General features: G+C 56.8%; 1 protein-coding gene across 1 annotated transcript in view; it reads left to right on the forward strand.

Annotated features, from left to right (window-relative positions):
- Nucleotides 1-14924, forward strand: part of AGRN (agrin) — a gene marked incomplete at both ends in the record, with an annotated part of 115470 nt that overhangs the window by 568 nt on the left and 99978 nt on the right. Inside the window, one exon of the mRNA XM_084274452.1 lies at nt 7657-7918. Coding sequence (XP_084130578.1) covers nt 7657-7918 — 262 coding nt within the window. The remainder of the gene's footprint in view (nt 1-7656; nt 7919-14924) is intronic.

The raw sequence follows: 14924 nt of genomic DNA on the forward strand, positions 1-14924 counted from the left end.
CGCAGCCGCTCGCTGGCTTCGTTCGGGGCTCCCTGTTTAGTTTCGCAGCATCTTGAGTTCCTCTAGTTCGAGCTATTGTTTAACTACCAATCTGGCCTCTGGCTATGTTTTTTCGTGGCATTTTTTTTTCCCTCCCCCCCACCCCCCCCCTCCCCTACTAAGCAGAGAGACTGTAAAGTACCGATCAACCTGAAATACCATCCTCCCGGGTGTCAGAAAACGTGTTGTATGGCTTAACCCTTCCCGGGGCAGGCATCAGGCTTGCGAGGACATGCAGCAACACTGCCTTTTCCTCTTTACCCCATCCCTTCTTCTCCCCATCCTTAAAAAACCTGCTGCGGTTCCTGCCTGCGGTTAGCGCCGAGCAGGGGCCCCGGGGTGATGCGCTGCTGGGTGCGGAGGGAGGTTAACTTTACACCATGGCATCGCCCTCTCTTCTTGGAGCCTGTCTCAGCCCTGGGAACTAGTTGACCAGCTCTTGCCCGCCCAGCTGGTGCCCGCAGCTCCGCGCTTGCCCCCTCTGCTCTGCCCCTTGGGATGCTGCGTGGCACAATCTGTACCCGGCTCTCGTAAATTAGATCACAGACCCTCCGGGCGAGCGCAGGGGAACCGTATGTTTGCAAAGTGTCTGGCACATCCTGGGTGCTATGTGGAAAACTAATAAGCTGCTGCCAGCAGCCGGTGTCCTGCGGCAGCTTGGGGCACATATGGCTGGGGGGATGCGGGCCACCTGACGCTGGGGCGAGGGGCTGTGGTGTGGGCAGGCTGGAGGGGGTCCGGTGGAGCTGGTGATGAGGCAGAAAGGCTCGTCTGAGAACTGGGTCTCGCCTCTGCCGCTGCGGACACGTAGCCAGGTGTCTGGCTGGCTGGTGTAAAATCCAGGCTTCATCTCACTGCATCAGAGCAAGGCTCTGGGCTGGGGAAACCGTGTCCCTGTGGTGGTTAACCTGCTCTGCCTTTGGGAGGGTGGGATGGGGCTCAACAGAGAGTAGGTAGGGAGCAGTGTGTGGGGAGGAACCTTGTCTGCAGGTGGTGGCTTTATCTGAAGCACGGTTTGCGTTGCTCAGCTTGGGAAGAGGGTCTCTTGCCTCCCCCCAGCCCTTCCCCTGAGCCATCCCAAGCAATGCTGTGGAGGAGGCTCATGCTGCTGACTCTGGAGTTAACCGTGGGATTCTGCTTCTGCCCATTACGAGTGACATAACAGCTCCTGGAGGCCAGAACCTGTCCCCAGAACATCACTCCAGTCCTGGAGTCCTGTAAAAGAAAGTGAAAGGAGAAAAACCTTGTCTCCTACCCTGGATGAAAGTGCCTGTCCCATCGTGGCAGTGCTGCTGGCTCTCCCAGCTGTGATTTTCTGAGAGCAGCAGTTTGTCAGTCCCTTGATCTATATACATCAGTGTGCTCCACGTGCTGCTTAATGTATGTTTGTAGTGTGTTTGCAGGAAAAAGAGCTTTGAAATGGGACCTGGGGTGTCTTAAGGACCTGAAAGCAGATAAATCTCTCCTGACTGTGACTGAGCAGGGTGTGATGCTCATGGCTTGTAAACGTGTGACTCTGCAGCAGCTGTTGGCCTGTTTCACTCCAAGATCTCACAAAGTACTGAAATCACTGCGGGTTCTGCAGCAGTTGCAGGGCTAGATATACTTTCATTTTGGTTTTGTTCAGCTATTATCAAGCACCTAGACTCCAGAAGGGTGGTTTGGGTGTTAAATCTGACCCCTGGCTCCTGGTGCCACTGCAGAGCTGGAGCGAGCCAGGGTGCAGGAGGGATCTTGCTGCTTGGCTCCTGAGAAAACACGTGTCCTACTCACTGTCATACTCCAGTAACTGTTCCTTAGGCCCTGGGGCTACCTCCAAATACCAGGTTTATCTCGTCTGGCTCTTTATCTGAGGAGGAAAGGCGAGGGCCAAGTGTGAGGTAGGAGTTCCCTAGAGCCCACACCCAAAATAGCAAGTGTTACGGGTGCTGGGTGGTCTGTGAGGGAGCAGGCATGGGAATATCTGAGTGCTGCAGGACTGTATTGTTCTTCCCAGTTAAACTCCAAACCCTCCCAGCTGAAGCCTTTGATGGATGAAGATAAGCACATTACAACACATCACATTACAAGAAATGTGAAGTTAATGTAAGATAAACACCCTTAAATAGCTACAGCCCATTCATTTGCTACCAGAGGAGATGAATAATGAGGAGGAGCAGGTTGACAGAACTCCCAAAATCAAAATCCACTCTGCAACTGGCTCGTGTGCTGCTTTATGGGGGGGTTTGAGGTGGGAAAAGGGGCACTGGACTCGCTCCTCTTCCCAGGCTCACCGTGATGCTGTTCATCCTGTTGACAGCCCGTGTGCTGGCATTGTCCCTTCCTGCTTTGGCACTGTCCCTTCCAGCTTAGGAGTCCTCTGATGTGCTGTATTCTGGCCTGACCTGGTATTTATGAGCAGAGTGCCTATTTATAGGACACATACAGGTTCTATATGTGCTATAGGAAGTGTTGCAAAGGATGTGGATCCTGTTCCAAACAATAGAGCCCGTATTTTGGGGGTACTGGCGGCTGTTCTCCAGCCAGGGTTGGGTGTGGAAGTTGCTGGGGGAGGTGGGTTCCATGATCCACCAGCTCCTGGGGAAGGGGCAGCCAGCTTCTGCCAGGGGAAGAAGGGTAAGGAGAGTGACAGGCAAGGGGGGGGGGGGGGGGTGATGTGTGCTTAGGGGGAAGGATTTGGCAGCTGGTGAAGCTGCAAGCCGAGCTGATGCTAGCCCATACCCAGCATCTTTAACAACTGCTGAAATCTAGTGGGGACCCTCTTCACTTCATCCTGGAGTGACAGCTCTCCTCCTGCGGACACGGCTGGCTCTTCTCAGAGCATCTTCCTGCCAGGCACTTGCTAGCCCTGGTCCCATTCCCTACTTTGAGATGGACTCCCCCACAGTGTAGTAGAAAATCCTTTTATGTTCCCGTTTTGTGCTACACTTAAAATATATCCTTGCAAGGCTCTGCTTAAATAAAGTCCTTGCTGTTCTTGCTCTGCCTCCCTGGAGCTGCCAGGAGCCTTGTAAAACAGTCTTAATCCCAGGTTTTATGTGCTTGTTGGCAAAGAGTGAGGGAGCGAGCCTGCCATAGGGAAGGGACCTCTTGGGTCTAGGTTCCAGTCTAGGTTTCTTTTTCTCTCTCCTTTTTCTTCCCCAGCCCTTGGTGAGGCAGGTGAGTCACCAGCGACAAGGTCTTAATTGTGTGTGATGATGAATGGGATGGCCTGCAGGTAATTGCTTGGTCTTTGGTGCCTTCACATCCATTCATTAAGGAGGATGAGGGTGGGGGAGAAAGCTGGTGGACTCTGATGTTGCTTACCAATGCTGTGGCCTGGCTCCGAGGTGTATGACTAGAGCAGCCCTGCTAATTAACTCAAATTACCATCTGCTTCAGAGGTGGGGGTAGGATTTAGTCTCCCCCTCCTTGTAGACCTAGCTGTGAAGATCCCTGGCTGCAGCCTCTCTGCAGGCACCTCGGGCTGTGCTCTCTACCTGCCTCCTGGATTTCCCCCCCCCCCTTTTTCCCCCCCCTTTTCCCTCCCTCTTCTTTGTGTTCCTGGGTTTTGCCCTGGTTGCTGTGCACCTCACCTCTCCGCAGCCAGCGCCTGCCCTGCGGGCTGCTGCCGAAGGAGGAGGAGGAGGTGGGGCTGGAGGAAGGTGTCTTAACTTGACTGTGGGCAGAAGCACAACCACGGGGAGCTGTGCTGGTGTGAAATGCTGGAGGAACAGCTGGGCCCGGCTGGGGGAAGCAGGAGGCTTGTGTTAGCCGGGGCTTGCGAGCTGTGCTCCTTAGCACCCTGCCTCCCCGGCTCACCTGGGGTGCTGTGCTCGCAGGTGGCCCCAGAATGGTCCTTTTTGGGGGAGGAGGGGAGGGGGGTGTCATGCAGCACCACCTGCGTGTGATGGAGCAGATGCCTCTGTGTCTGTATGGGGATTCCTGCGAGCTGAGAGGGGAGGAAAGGCTGCCCGTTGCAGCTACCCTTCCCTGCCATCTGAACCGCGCTCTGTCTGCTGGGTGAATGCCATCTCTCTCTTGGAGGGAGCTGGTGCTGTCGGGGCAGCGTGCAGCCCGGCGGGCGGTCAGCTCCCCGAGCTGCCTCACGGGCTGCGCAGGCGGCTCCAAAGGTGCTGCTGGCTCAGCCCCTCTCCTGACCCCTGCCCAGGGACTTGGACTGCCTGGGGACCCATGGCGTGCAGGCTGCGCTGGTTCTGCACGTGAGTTGTGCTCTGGCATCGCTCAGCGCGGTGCTGGAAGGCTGATGAGCGTGAGATGCACATGGGTGCGATGCCTCTAGCTAACCTCTCTCTGCATCTGGGGGCAGGTGAGGCGTGTGCAGCTTCTGCAGAGGAGCTGTCGCCGTGGTGTTTATACCTGGGGTGGGTTTTGATCTCGGGTATGCAGAAGGACTGGGCTTACCTCAGGAATACACAGCGGCTGCTGTCAGGATCACGGGACCCTGATCTGGGTTGGCTGGGAGCTGAGACCCATCAAGTGCAGAGTCCTTCTCCACAGAGGGCAAATGTTACCCCTTTGGGAGAAGGGGTGGGAAGCAGGAGGTTCTGAGACTAGAATCCACTCCCAAACTTTGTCCGTATCCTTCAGGTGCACCCGCAGAGTACAGTGTCACCGACTTAATTCCCTGGTTCAGCTTGATGTGGGTCTGTGCTGATCAGGAGGGGCTGCCGTGGTGGGGGGAAGGGATGGTGGCACAGAGGTCTTTGCCAAAGTTTGAGTCCATCTGTCTGTGTGGTCTTGCAGAGCCCCAGAGGGGAATGCAGCACCTGAGGTTGGGGCACTGCAGGTGCAGATAAAAAGGGTTAATTCCAGAGTGGGATAGTGTCTCCTCTTGTACTTTCTTCTGTGGCTGTAACACATTCCTCACTGTGACCTGTATGTCAAGCACAGAAGCTGTAGTGTGGACTGTCTGCCTGCCTGCCACCCTCAGTGTCCCAAAGTTGGGAGAGCCCTGGGTGCCCGCTGAGCATCCTTCCTCTGCCCCTTGCACTCCCTTCAGAACTGTGCTTCTAGAGCCACGTGTGCCTGTTTCAGAGAGGAGGGGGGGGATCAAGACCCCCTTTCTCTCTGAGCCACTGCCTCCCCACCTGCTTCGGTGCTCTTTGGGTGGTGAAGGTGTCTGGAGAAGCCGGGTGACCGGGCGCTCGGGCTGCGGTGGGAGGGAGATGCTGGCAGCCAGCATGATGAAGCACGCTGTGAGCACGCCGGGCCAGGGCTGCCTGCGGGCCAGGGCTGCCTGCGGTCACGGTAATACCCGTGTGCGCTGCAGCGGCCGCCCTTGCTCCGGGCTGGAACCCCGGGCAGCTCCCTGATGAGCTGTTCCCATCCCACACAACTCCCCGGCTCGGCTCCGCGTCCCTCGTGTTTCTCCTGCCGCAGGATCACAGGCAGCAAGAGGCTTTCGAACCGACCAGGAGCAGATGGGGCCGTGTCTCTGGTGTCCTGCGTGTGCTAAGGATTAATTTTTAGGGCTGTTTCTCCCCTCCTGAGCTTGGCTTGTGGCTGTGCGCAGATCTCGCCTTTTTTGGGCAGGGGGATGAGCTGGCAGTGAGGTCCAGGATCCGCTCTGGAGCTGTGGGCAGTGGGAGGAGGGAGAGCGGGCAAGCTCCTGTGGCCAGGGCTTATTTTTCTTCTTGAAGCTTGGATGAGTAAAGGGAAATGGGCTCCCCCTGCCAAACCCTCTGTGTATTTTAGGGAATCCAGCCTGCTAAAGCAAAGGTTTTTCTTTAGTTGCTTAATGGGAATGTAAGTGGCCTTTGATGCTTCTACATGGAGTATTATCTGTCGTCTTCCCAAGGTTACCGGTGCCTTGCCAGAGCCAGAAGACTCCCTTTCCCTTTCCTTCCCTTGGCTGGGGGCTTCCAGCCATTTGACATCCCCTTCAAAGGGTTTTTGTTTGGTTGTGTTTGGGTTTTTTTTCTTTTCTTTTTCTAGTTAGGGAGTGTTTTCTCCTCCCTCCATACATCTCACTGCTGAGATTTGGGGTGTCTCCAGGAGGATGGTACTACTGGGGTCTGTCACCTTGGTGGGTGCTGCCTGGGAGCAGAAGGGCGATTCCTCTGGCAAGGCTGAGACTTACACACTGCCCTTGACAGGGCTCGAGTCCTGTCCCTGAACCCTGTGTCTGCAGGTGCTGGGGTCACAGCTCATGTGCATAGAAAGGGTCAGTGGCAGGTGAGTTGGATCTCCCTTGTGTCCAGAAGTGGATCTCCTATGAACTGGGATTCTTTGTTAGCAATGGGCAGGAATGGGTCGGTTCTGAAGTATTTTTATAAGTCATTTTTGCTCCTTGAGTCCCTGCTAAGCACAGTATCCCTTGTTGGGATCAGTGTTCCCTGACGTAGCCGGTCATGTGGCAACTGGAGCTGCTCCTGTGGGCATAAAGGTTAGCACAAGGTCTGAGGGGAGGGTTGCTTAGCTCACCCTCTGCCTTACTGGTCCTGTGTGGCAGAGGCATCTCTTTCTGCCAGGGAAAGTCTCCAGCAGCTTTCCAGGTCTGAGCTGCAGAGGCTGTCATGGTCTGCTCACCCTTCTCCCACCCACCCCACCTCTGCCCCTGCTTCATGTCCCGTGGGACCCCCCACCTTGCTGGGCTCTCCTGTGATTGCTGGGAAGCCTGCAGCTTATCTGGAGCCATTGTTCTTGCCCAAACAAAGGGAAGGGATGTGGTTACCCTCTGCCAGCCCCTGGATCCTTTGTGCCAGGGGCTTGGTGGGTGTTTGCACTTAGGGTGGGCAAGGCAAGCCCTCCCTGGGGCTAGTGAGGAGAGGAAGAGAGGGTCGTTTGGGTTGGTGGGTCCCTCCAGGGAGGTGAGCCAGGGTTTGGTGCAGGGTGGCTCTTTGTCAGGCTGCTCTGAGCCTCCCACAGCAGCGACTGGGCTGGCAGCATGCTTGGCCTTGGGCTGGAGCCCGCTGCCAAGGGAGGAGAGGTGGGATGGGGCTGCAAATCCTGCCCTGGGCACCAAATCCTGCCCTGAGGCACGCAGGGGGATGAGGTGTCTCCATCCCTTGCCAGGGAGCTGGTGTGGCTGAGGGGCCCCTTGCCACACGAGGTCTGTCCCCCTTCACTCCCCACAGCGCTGTGTGGGCAGTGGGCTGGGGGGCTGAGGAGTACCGGGGCTGGGGGGCTGAGGAGTACCGGGGCTGGGGGGCTGAGGAGTACCGGGGCTGGGGGGCTGAGGAGTACCGGGGCTGGGGGGCTGAGGAGTACCGGGGCTGGGGGGCTGAGGAGTACCGGGGCTGGGGGGCTGAGGAGTACCGGGGCTGGGGGGCTGAGGAGTACCGGGGCTGGGGGGCTGAGGAGTACCGGGGCTGGGGGGCTGAGTACCACCGGGGCTGGGGGGCTGAGTACCAGGGCTGGGGGTCTGAGTACCAGGGCTGCAGAGTCGGCTCCAGCTTTGGTGGAAAGAGTGGGACGTGCTTCAGGCTTTGCCCACGCGTTTTGTGCTCGGAGAGGGATGGCTAACGAAATGAGCTCTGCTGGGAGGCTTTGCCAGCCTGACCCACCCCTGCTCGTCTCATGACAACGTGGTAAAAGAATTGAACCCATCCAGAAGGTTCTGGAGGTCTCTGGCTGTGAAATGATCTCACTTGTTCTGTCTCCTTCCCGCTCAAGGTGAGGGTCTGGCGTTACCTGAAAGGCAGAGACATCGTCACTCACGAGATCCTCCTGGATGGTGGGAACAAGGTGGTGATCGGCGGCTTTGGGGACCCCTTAATCTGTGACAACCAAGTCTCGACCGGCGACACGCGGATTTTCTTCGTCAACCCCGCCCCGCAGTACCTGTGGCCCGCGCACCGCAACGAGCTGATGCTGAACTCCAGCCTGATGCGGATAACGCTGCGGAACCTGGAGGAGGTGGAGCACTGCGTGGAAGGTGAGGCTGGAGCCCGGGGTGCCTGGCTTGCCCCCCCCCTCCTTTGCACCTCGGGGCGCTCTGAGCGCGCAGGATGGGTTGGCTGCCTCGTCCTCTTGGTGTGTAGGTGGTTGATGGGTAAATGATGGTGCTGGGGATGAGGTGGATCAGTCCTGCTGCCTGTGCCTGGGGTAGAGCTGCACTGCTCTCTGGACTGGAGACGGCGCCTGGCAGTGACCTTGTTGTCAAAGGCAGCGGTGGCAGCCAAGGTGCAGCTAAGCCAAGTTCTCTCACGTTGTGTTCGCTGCAGATTTGGTGCCGGTTCTCAGTCACAGAAGCACGGAATGCTCTGGGTTGGGAGGGACCCCAAGGGTCACAGAGCTCCAACCCCCCTGCCACAGGCAGGGACACCAACCTCCAGGCCTGGAGCTACACAAGGTTCTCCCTCTCTAAGGAGAGCCTGGTGGGGTTAGGAGCATCCCTGCTGCAAGCCCTGCCCTAACAGAAGCACAGAGCTGGTGCTTACCAGGGAATTCAGACGTTTCACACCTCGATTAGATTGTTCCTGTAGGCTTAGACTTAATAAGTTAATGGGTTATCCTGTGGTGAAGCTGTGGAGATGTGCCTCTCCAGAGAGAATTGATCTTTCGTCTAGTTGTTGCCCAACCACCTTGAAAGTGTAATTCTGTAAGAACCCATCTGCTGGCTGTCCTGGTTTCTCTCTTCCCCCCTTTTACGCTTGTCCTGTGTTCCAGTGAGAGCTCTGAGCTCATGGGGGAATGTGGTGCCCCAAAAAGCCTTTTGCTGGGGTCTGAGTATGTCCAGATGAGTAAACAAGGGGAAGGAATGCAGGAATTCTGCACAGACAACAAATAAACACACAGATTGGCTCCCTCCTCCCCGTGGATGTGCTGGGGTGAGGCCATAACCCCTTTTTCCAGCTGTGAATGTTGACAGAGGTAAATGACCGAGCTCTGGGTCTGGGAGGCTGGAGAGAGCTGTCTCAGCAAACTGCCTCATGAGAGGCATCCATCTCAAGTGGCTTTTGTAAGAGGGGTGGATGCTGGAGGTTTTCTGCCTCCATATATAAATATCTGTGTGTGTGTGTTCTCTGTTGCACCTGGAAGGTCTGCTCCATCCCTGCACCGTATGGAGTGGGAGGAGAAGGTGCCTGTGTGGTTGTTTCTGTTAAACCTGAGCCAATGTTTGGAAGAATCGTGTCTTCTCCTACCTTGCTGTGTTCTTGGTGCTGGATGGGAGCTGGGGTGGCTGAGCTAGGTGGTTCCTATTCGTGCTGAAGTGTGCTGTCCCTTGAGGTCCTTGAAAGATGAGAGATGTAGTTTTCCTCTGAATACCAGAGATTTGGTGTAGAACTGATCTTTGGGACCCATCCCTGCTTTTGCTTTGAGTAGGGAAAGAGTCAAAACTCTCTTGTTGGGTAGAGGCCCTGATGTGTTGGAGGTGGCCTTGGTTGGTGAGCTGGGACCTGCTGCAGTCAGGGGCACAGCCACGGACTGGGCTGGGGTGGTGATGGAACCGCAGTTCCCAGTGTCCTCCACCCTGGGCTGTCCTGGGGGTCCTGGTCCTCTACTGTGAGCTGCACTGGTGTTCCCCAGGAGGGCAGAGGGGTGAGGTGCCTGCGTGCACCAAGCTGTAGGTGGCTGTGTCTGTCTCTGAGCACGTCCTCTGAGGTGGTGCCATCAGGAAGGCTCGTTTGGTGTTACTCCTGTGCTCTTGCACAAGGGAGCTGGAGGTGCCGGAGCTGGGCATGCCTCAGCTCTTCACTGCACGCTGGAACTGTGGGTCCATGCAGTTACAGGAGGGCTTGTCTTTCCTCCCTGCTCTGTGAACCTTTCTTGATGCCAGGGGGCTGATGATTCTTTCTGGGCCTCCCCTCTTCCCTGAAGGCTGCTTGCTGCACACCTTGCTTCCCTGGCTTCCTCTTCCTGACAGCTCACCAGGATGCTGTTGGCACGCAGAGTTAGGGTCAGTCTGGCTGGTGTGGGGAGAGAGGGGACCGGAGGGGGCTGGAAAACAGCCACTGGGCAGCTTGCTGGGTGGGACAGACCTGATTCCTCCACATGGTGTGGCTGAGGCATGACAAAAGCAAGGCAGCCTTGAGTTACTGATGTAAAGAGAGTTTGGGGGAGATGCTGCCAAACTAAGCATTGTTTCCCTTCCCTTTCTTGTCATATGGGGTGGACTTGCTTTTCTAATTCCAGCATCTTGGAAGCCTGGTGATGGTGTGAGTATCCTGGGTGCTGGAAGGTTTGCTGTAGAGAGCGTGGAGAGAAAACTTGACTCTGAAGTTCTCAGCTTCCCCTGAGCTCTACCCAAAGCTCAGGCCTCTCCTGAGGTCCATCAGTGTCCCTTTGGTCCCTCCAGCACGGCTGCCCTGCTGCCTCCTGGGATGTGATGCAAAACCAGCCATGAGAACCTGCTCCTGCCATCCTGGGAACTGCTGCTGAGCCCTGAGTCGGAGAGCTTCACTCCAGGACTCGTTTCCCATCAGCTCCCTGCAGGAGGGTTCAAAGCAGAGCTGCCCAGAACGCTGCTCCCTGAGTGCAAAAACAAACCTTGGGAGTGCTCTTGCAGAAAGAATTGGAAGAATGGTGGCAGCTGAGTGGAAAAACATGAATGTTTTGAGTATCTTCATCTCCTGTAGCTCCAGCTTGGGAAAAACCTAGACATCAAAATCTTTCCTGTCTTAAGGGGGGGGGAAGCTCAAGCTGGGGCATCTCTGTGAAGCAGCTCAGGTTAGGGCAGCTGTGTGCTTTGGTTATGCTTAATTATAGGAAAAATGCTTTGAGTGGCTCTAGTTGAGATGCCAGGCTTCAGCAAACTGGCTCAGCACTGAGGGTACCTGGAGGGAGGGTTTTTTGGGGCTGAATGGCAGAGCAGCAGCTCTGGGGCTTGTGCAGGAGGCTCTGACTGGGTCCCTGGGTGAAGGAGGATGTTTGCTCTGGCCCCTCTGAGGGGGGGGCTGTGTGGAAAGGGGCTGGCCCAGCAGCACACAATGCTGTGTAGCACCAGGAGTGGGCTTCCTCTTGCTCTTCAGGACATCTGGATGAGGCATCCTGGGGAAAGAATTAACCATGGCTGTGCTGTGTTTGTGCCCTGGATGCTGGTACTGCACGAAGAGGGCTTGGAGCTGGGTGTTAGAGCATCCCAGGACACGCAGCCAGGGAGCTCTGTGCTAGGTGCAGCGCTGTCCTCTCTTTACCCCTCCCACCTCTCCAGCAAGCATGCTCTCCTGGAGTCCAACAGCTGACTACCCCCTGGGAGATCTTTCCCCTGTGTGTGTGCCTCGCATTTCGCTTTGATCACAACTGTGCTTGAAGAAAATCAGGATGATTATTATTTCTGCTTAAACACGTGTGCCTGGCGTGGGAGGGGCTGCGCGGTGACGCCATCCTGAGCTGGCTGGCTGGAAGGAAGTCGGGATCAAACCTTTGCCAGGGCCTTGGTTAATGAGAACCCGGAGCTCCTGTTACGCGGCGCCTTGCTTGTGGCATCATGTGCATCAGCGCTGGGGCAGTCACCCCAGCTGGGGCTGCAGCCCCAGCCTTGGAGCCGTGTGTGGACTTTGAACCTCCTGGGAACAGCCGCGCGCACGTTGGCTGCGCGGGCACAGCGCTGGGCACAGCGGGCACGTGCTGGGCTACCAGCAGGTCCTGCTGTGGGTCGAGATGTGTGTCCAGATGCCTTCAAGGAACCCTTGGTCTGTGCGGTGTGACAGAACTGTAGAGGCTGGAATGCACCTCCAGAGCCCATGGGGTCCAACCCCCTGCCCAAGCAGGGTCCCTAGGACAGGTCAGGGCTGGAATCTCTCCAGAGAAGGAGACTCCACACCCCCTGGGCAGCCTGTCCCAGGGCTCCCTCACCCTCACTGGGAAGAAGTTCTTCCCCAGATTGGTGGGGAACTCCCTGTGCTCCAACTTGAGCCCATCGCCCCTTGTCCTGTCCCCACAGACACTGGGAAGAGTCTGGCCATTTCCCCCTGTGTCCCACCCTTCAGGTGTTGATAAACACTGATCAGATCCCCTCTCAGTCTCTTTTCTCCAGGCTGAACAGCCTCAGCTCACTCAGCCTTTCCTCACAGGGGAGATGCTCCAGGCCCTTAATCCCCTTCGTACCCCTCTGCTGGACTCTCTCCAGGAGATCCTTGTCTTTTTTTCATACCAGGGAGCCCAGAACTGGATACAACAGCTTCTCAGGTAACGTGGAAAATAGGGCCCATGAGCCAAGTGGAGAGGGGCTGTTGAGCCTTTTGGTGAGGACCCATCTGCCTGGCTCAGGGGGCAGCAGGTGATATTCTGCCTCCCCCATGGGACATACTCCAGCAGCAAGTGCAAGACTGAGGACTGACCCACTCTGTGCACATGTAGCAGCCATCCCAAACCCGTTCTGGGGTGCCTGCTCGCTTCACAGGCTGCTGCCCATGGTGCCTCAGCCACCAACTCCAGCCCTGGTGTGGCTGCAGCTCCGGGGCTGCTCCCTTGGGGTAGGCAGCACTGTGAGTGTGTGTGGTGCTGTGTGTCACCCTGCCCACGGGCTGGAGGGGGCTGATGGGGTGCCTTGGGGCTCTGCCATGCAGCTAGCCTGCAGACCTCTGAGTCTCTTCCCCACGTAGCTGCCCGTGCTGGAGCTGCTCTGGCACGTGTTCAACACGCAGTGCGCTGCAGATGCTCCATATGTTTAGAGCTGCCACTTAACTCCTGTTGAAATCCTGGCTCTTGCCAGCCCAGAGCTCTCCTCTGACTCTTCATCTCCGTGGCCATCCTATTAATTACTCCTGTGGGAGAATTGCAGCCAGCCCTGCAGCCTCAGCTCTCCTGTGTTTCTACCCGTGGAGATAACTTGGGGTTTTTCTCTTTCTCTCTTTGATCTCCTCCTGCAGTGTGTGTTCTCCTCTGTGCCTCTTGTGCCAGGTTGTCTCCAGCTCTGTGGACATCCCCCTGCGTGCCTCTTGTCTGCAGAGCCAGAGAGAACCTGGTGCATCCCCCTGCTCCCAGCACCCCCCTGCTTCTTGCAGGAGGTCGAGTCCCAGTGATGCTGTTGAGGAAGGAGGAGCAGTCTGACCAAACGGTGCAGGGACTGGGAGGGAAGCTGGGGTGAAGCCTGCCCATCCTTGGGGGATTTGTGCCTTCTCTTGGGGTCAGGGGGAGAATCATCTGTGGGTCCTGCAGCTGAGGCAATGGGGTGAGTGCCTGGAGGGGTGTAGGAACAGCCAAGGCTGAGGGGCCCCTTCCATCCCAGCTCAGCTCATGAGGGCAAGCTCCTGTCTGGTGGTAGCCCTGGGCTTCCTCCAGTTCTCTGTGTGCTGGTGTGTCTGGTCAGCTTGGGAACAGTACCTCTCTGAAAGCATCTCCCTTGAAGTTGCACCGTGCATTCTGTTCTGTCTTCTGCCTCTTCACTTTTACTCCTTCCTCTCTCTCTTGCTAGGTCTGTGCCTGCATAGAACTGAGATGTTTTGTTCTTCTAAACCTTCTTTCTTTTCAGGCTCCTTCCAGGGACTGGAAGGCATGCCAGTGGGCTCCTCTCAGCAAGGAACTCGCTGGCATGGGGTTGCATTAGGTGATTTTGGGTTGTGGTCACTTCCCATGCTCTGGTCTCTCTGCAGCCCTTCTCCTCCACCCCTGCAACTATTTCTTTTCAATCCATCCCTGGCATCTCATTGTGCTTCAGATCAGGTGAGGGAGGGGGCTGGAAGAGGGTTAGTGTGTGGGTTTCTTCTTAAATAGGGTTTTGATGATTTTTTTCCCCCCCTTCCTGCCTCTTCTTGGCTCTACTTTGAATTGAAGATAAGAGCATCAACACCTCTGTCTTGGGAGGGTGAGAGTTAGCTAGCAGTGTTGTAAACCATGGGCAGAGAATCCACCACTGGATGGGTGATGCTGGGGATGGGGGGGCCCTTTCTGCCTCCCTGCTCATGGGCTGGGGCAGCATGGGTATGGCAGGCAGCTCAGCTGGGGCTGCCCCATTCCAGATGGACACAGAGGAGCGCGGGGACTTCAGGGTGAGGTGCTGGTGCTGCAGGGGTGTGTGGAGCTGGGTACTGTGGCTGGTGCCATGTGATGGAGTCAGGCTGCCCCATCTGCAGCCTTGGACCTGTGTCTGCAGGAGGCACTTGCATTGCTAGTGTGGGGGGCCCTGTGCACGGGCCAAGCATAAGGGGCTGTTTCCTGCCTCCCTGCCATGGCAGTAATGCAAAACATCCCATGGGCTTGTGGCAGTAGCTAAGAGTCCATTTGTTTAGCAAATTCCTATGGAATTTTAATCTGGTGTGGGAGGCTCCTGGTCTGGGAAGGCTCCTTTGGCCCTGCTTCCCTCTCTGGCACATCCTGCTGCATTTCTCTGCAGGATCAGCTGGGGCTTCTTGGTGAGCAGCACAGACAGCAAGTCTCTCCCTGGGGCTGGCTGTGCAGTTATGACAAGTGTTGGGCCCTGGCCATGTGCTCTTGGTTCTGCTTTTCCTTTGCTCCTCTAAGAGCTTTGTAGGGGGACGGTGCTTTGCTGTCAGCTCTGCTGTGGAGAGGCTGTTGCAGGCTCTGTGCCTCCTCCTGTGGTGGGTTGTTCCTGCCCAGCTGCTGGGCTGGGGCTGGTCCATCACCTCCTGGCTGGTGGGGATGCACAGGGTAGCAGCCTTCTCCCTGTCCCATCCTCCTTGTGCAGAAGGGGGGTGGAAGAGGAGGCTGGAGAAGAGGGAAGGACCATGGGTGGTGTGAGTGGCTGTAATGGACCATTCTGAGACGTATCCATGTGCTGCTTGTGCTCCCTGCAGCCTCCTCTGGGTGCTTCCCACTGTAGGGTGCTTCACCAGCATCTGTCTTGCTCCGGGGACTCAGCAGGAGCTGCTGTGGCACAGGGCCCTGCTGCAGGGGGCTGAGCCTTGGGTGGGGGTGCTGGGGGCTGTGTGCCTGCAAGGAAATCCCACTGCAGGGGCAGCTGCTCCCCTGGGGCACAGGGAGAGGGGGTGGGAGCAGAGTGATGCTTCCTGCTGGATCCTGTTGACAAGACTGGCTCT

Source organism: Gallinula chloropus, assembly GCF_964237585.1.
Source record: "Gallinula chloropus genome assembly, chromosome: 23".
In the NCBI taxonomy this organism is placed as follows: Eukaryota; Metazoa; Chordata; class Aves; order Gruiformes; family Rallidae; genus Gallinula; species Gallinula chloropus.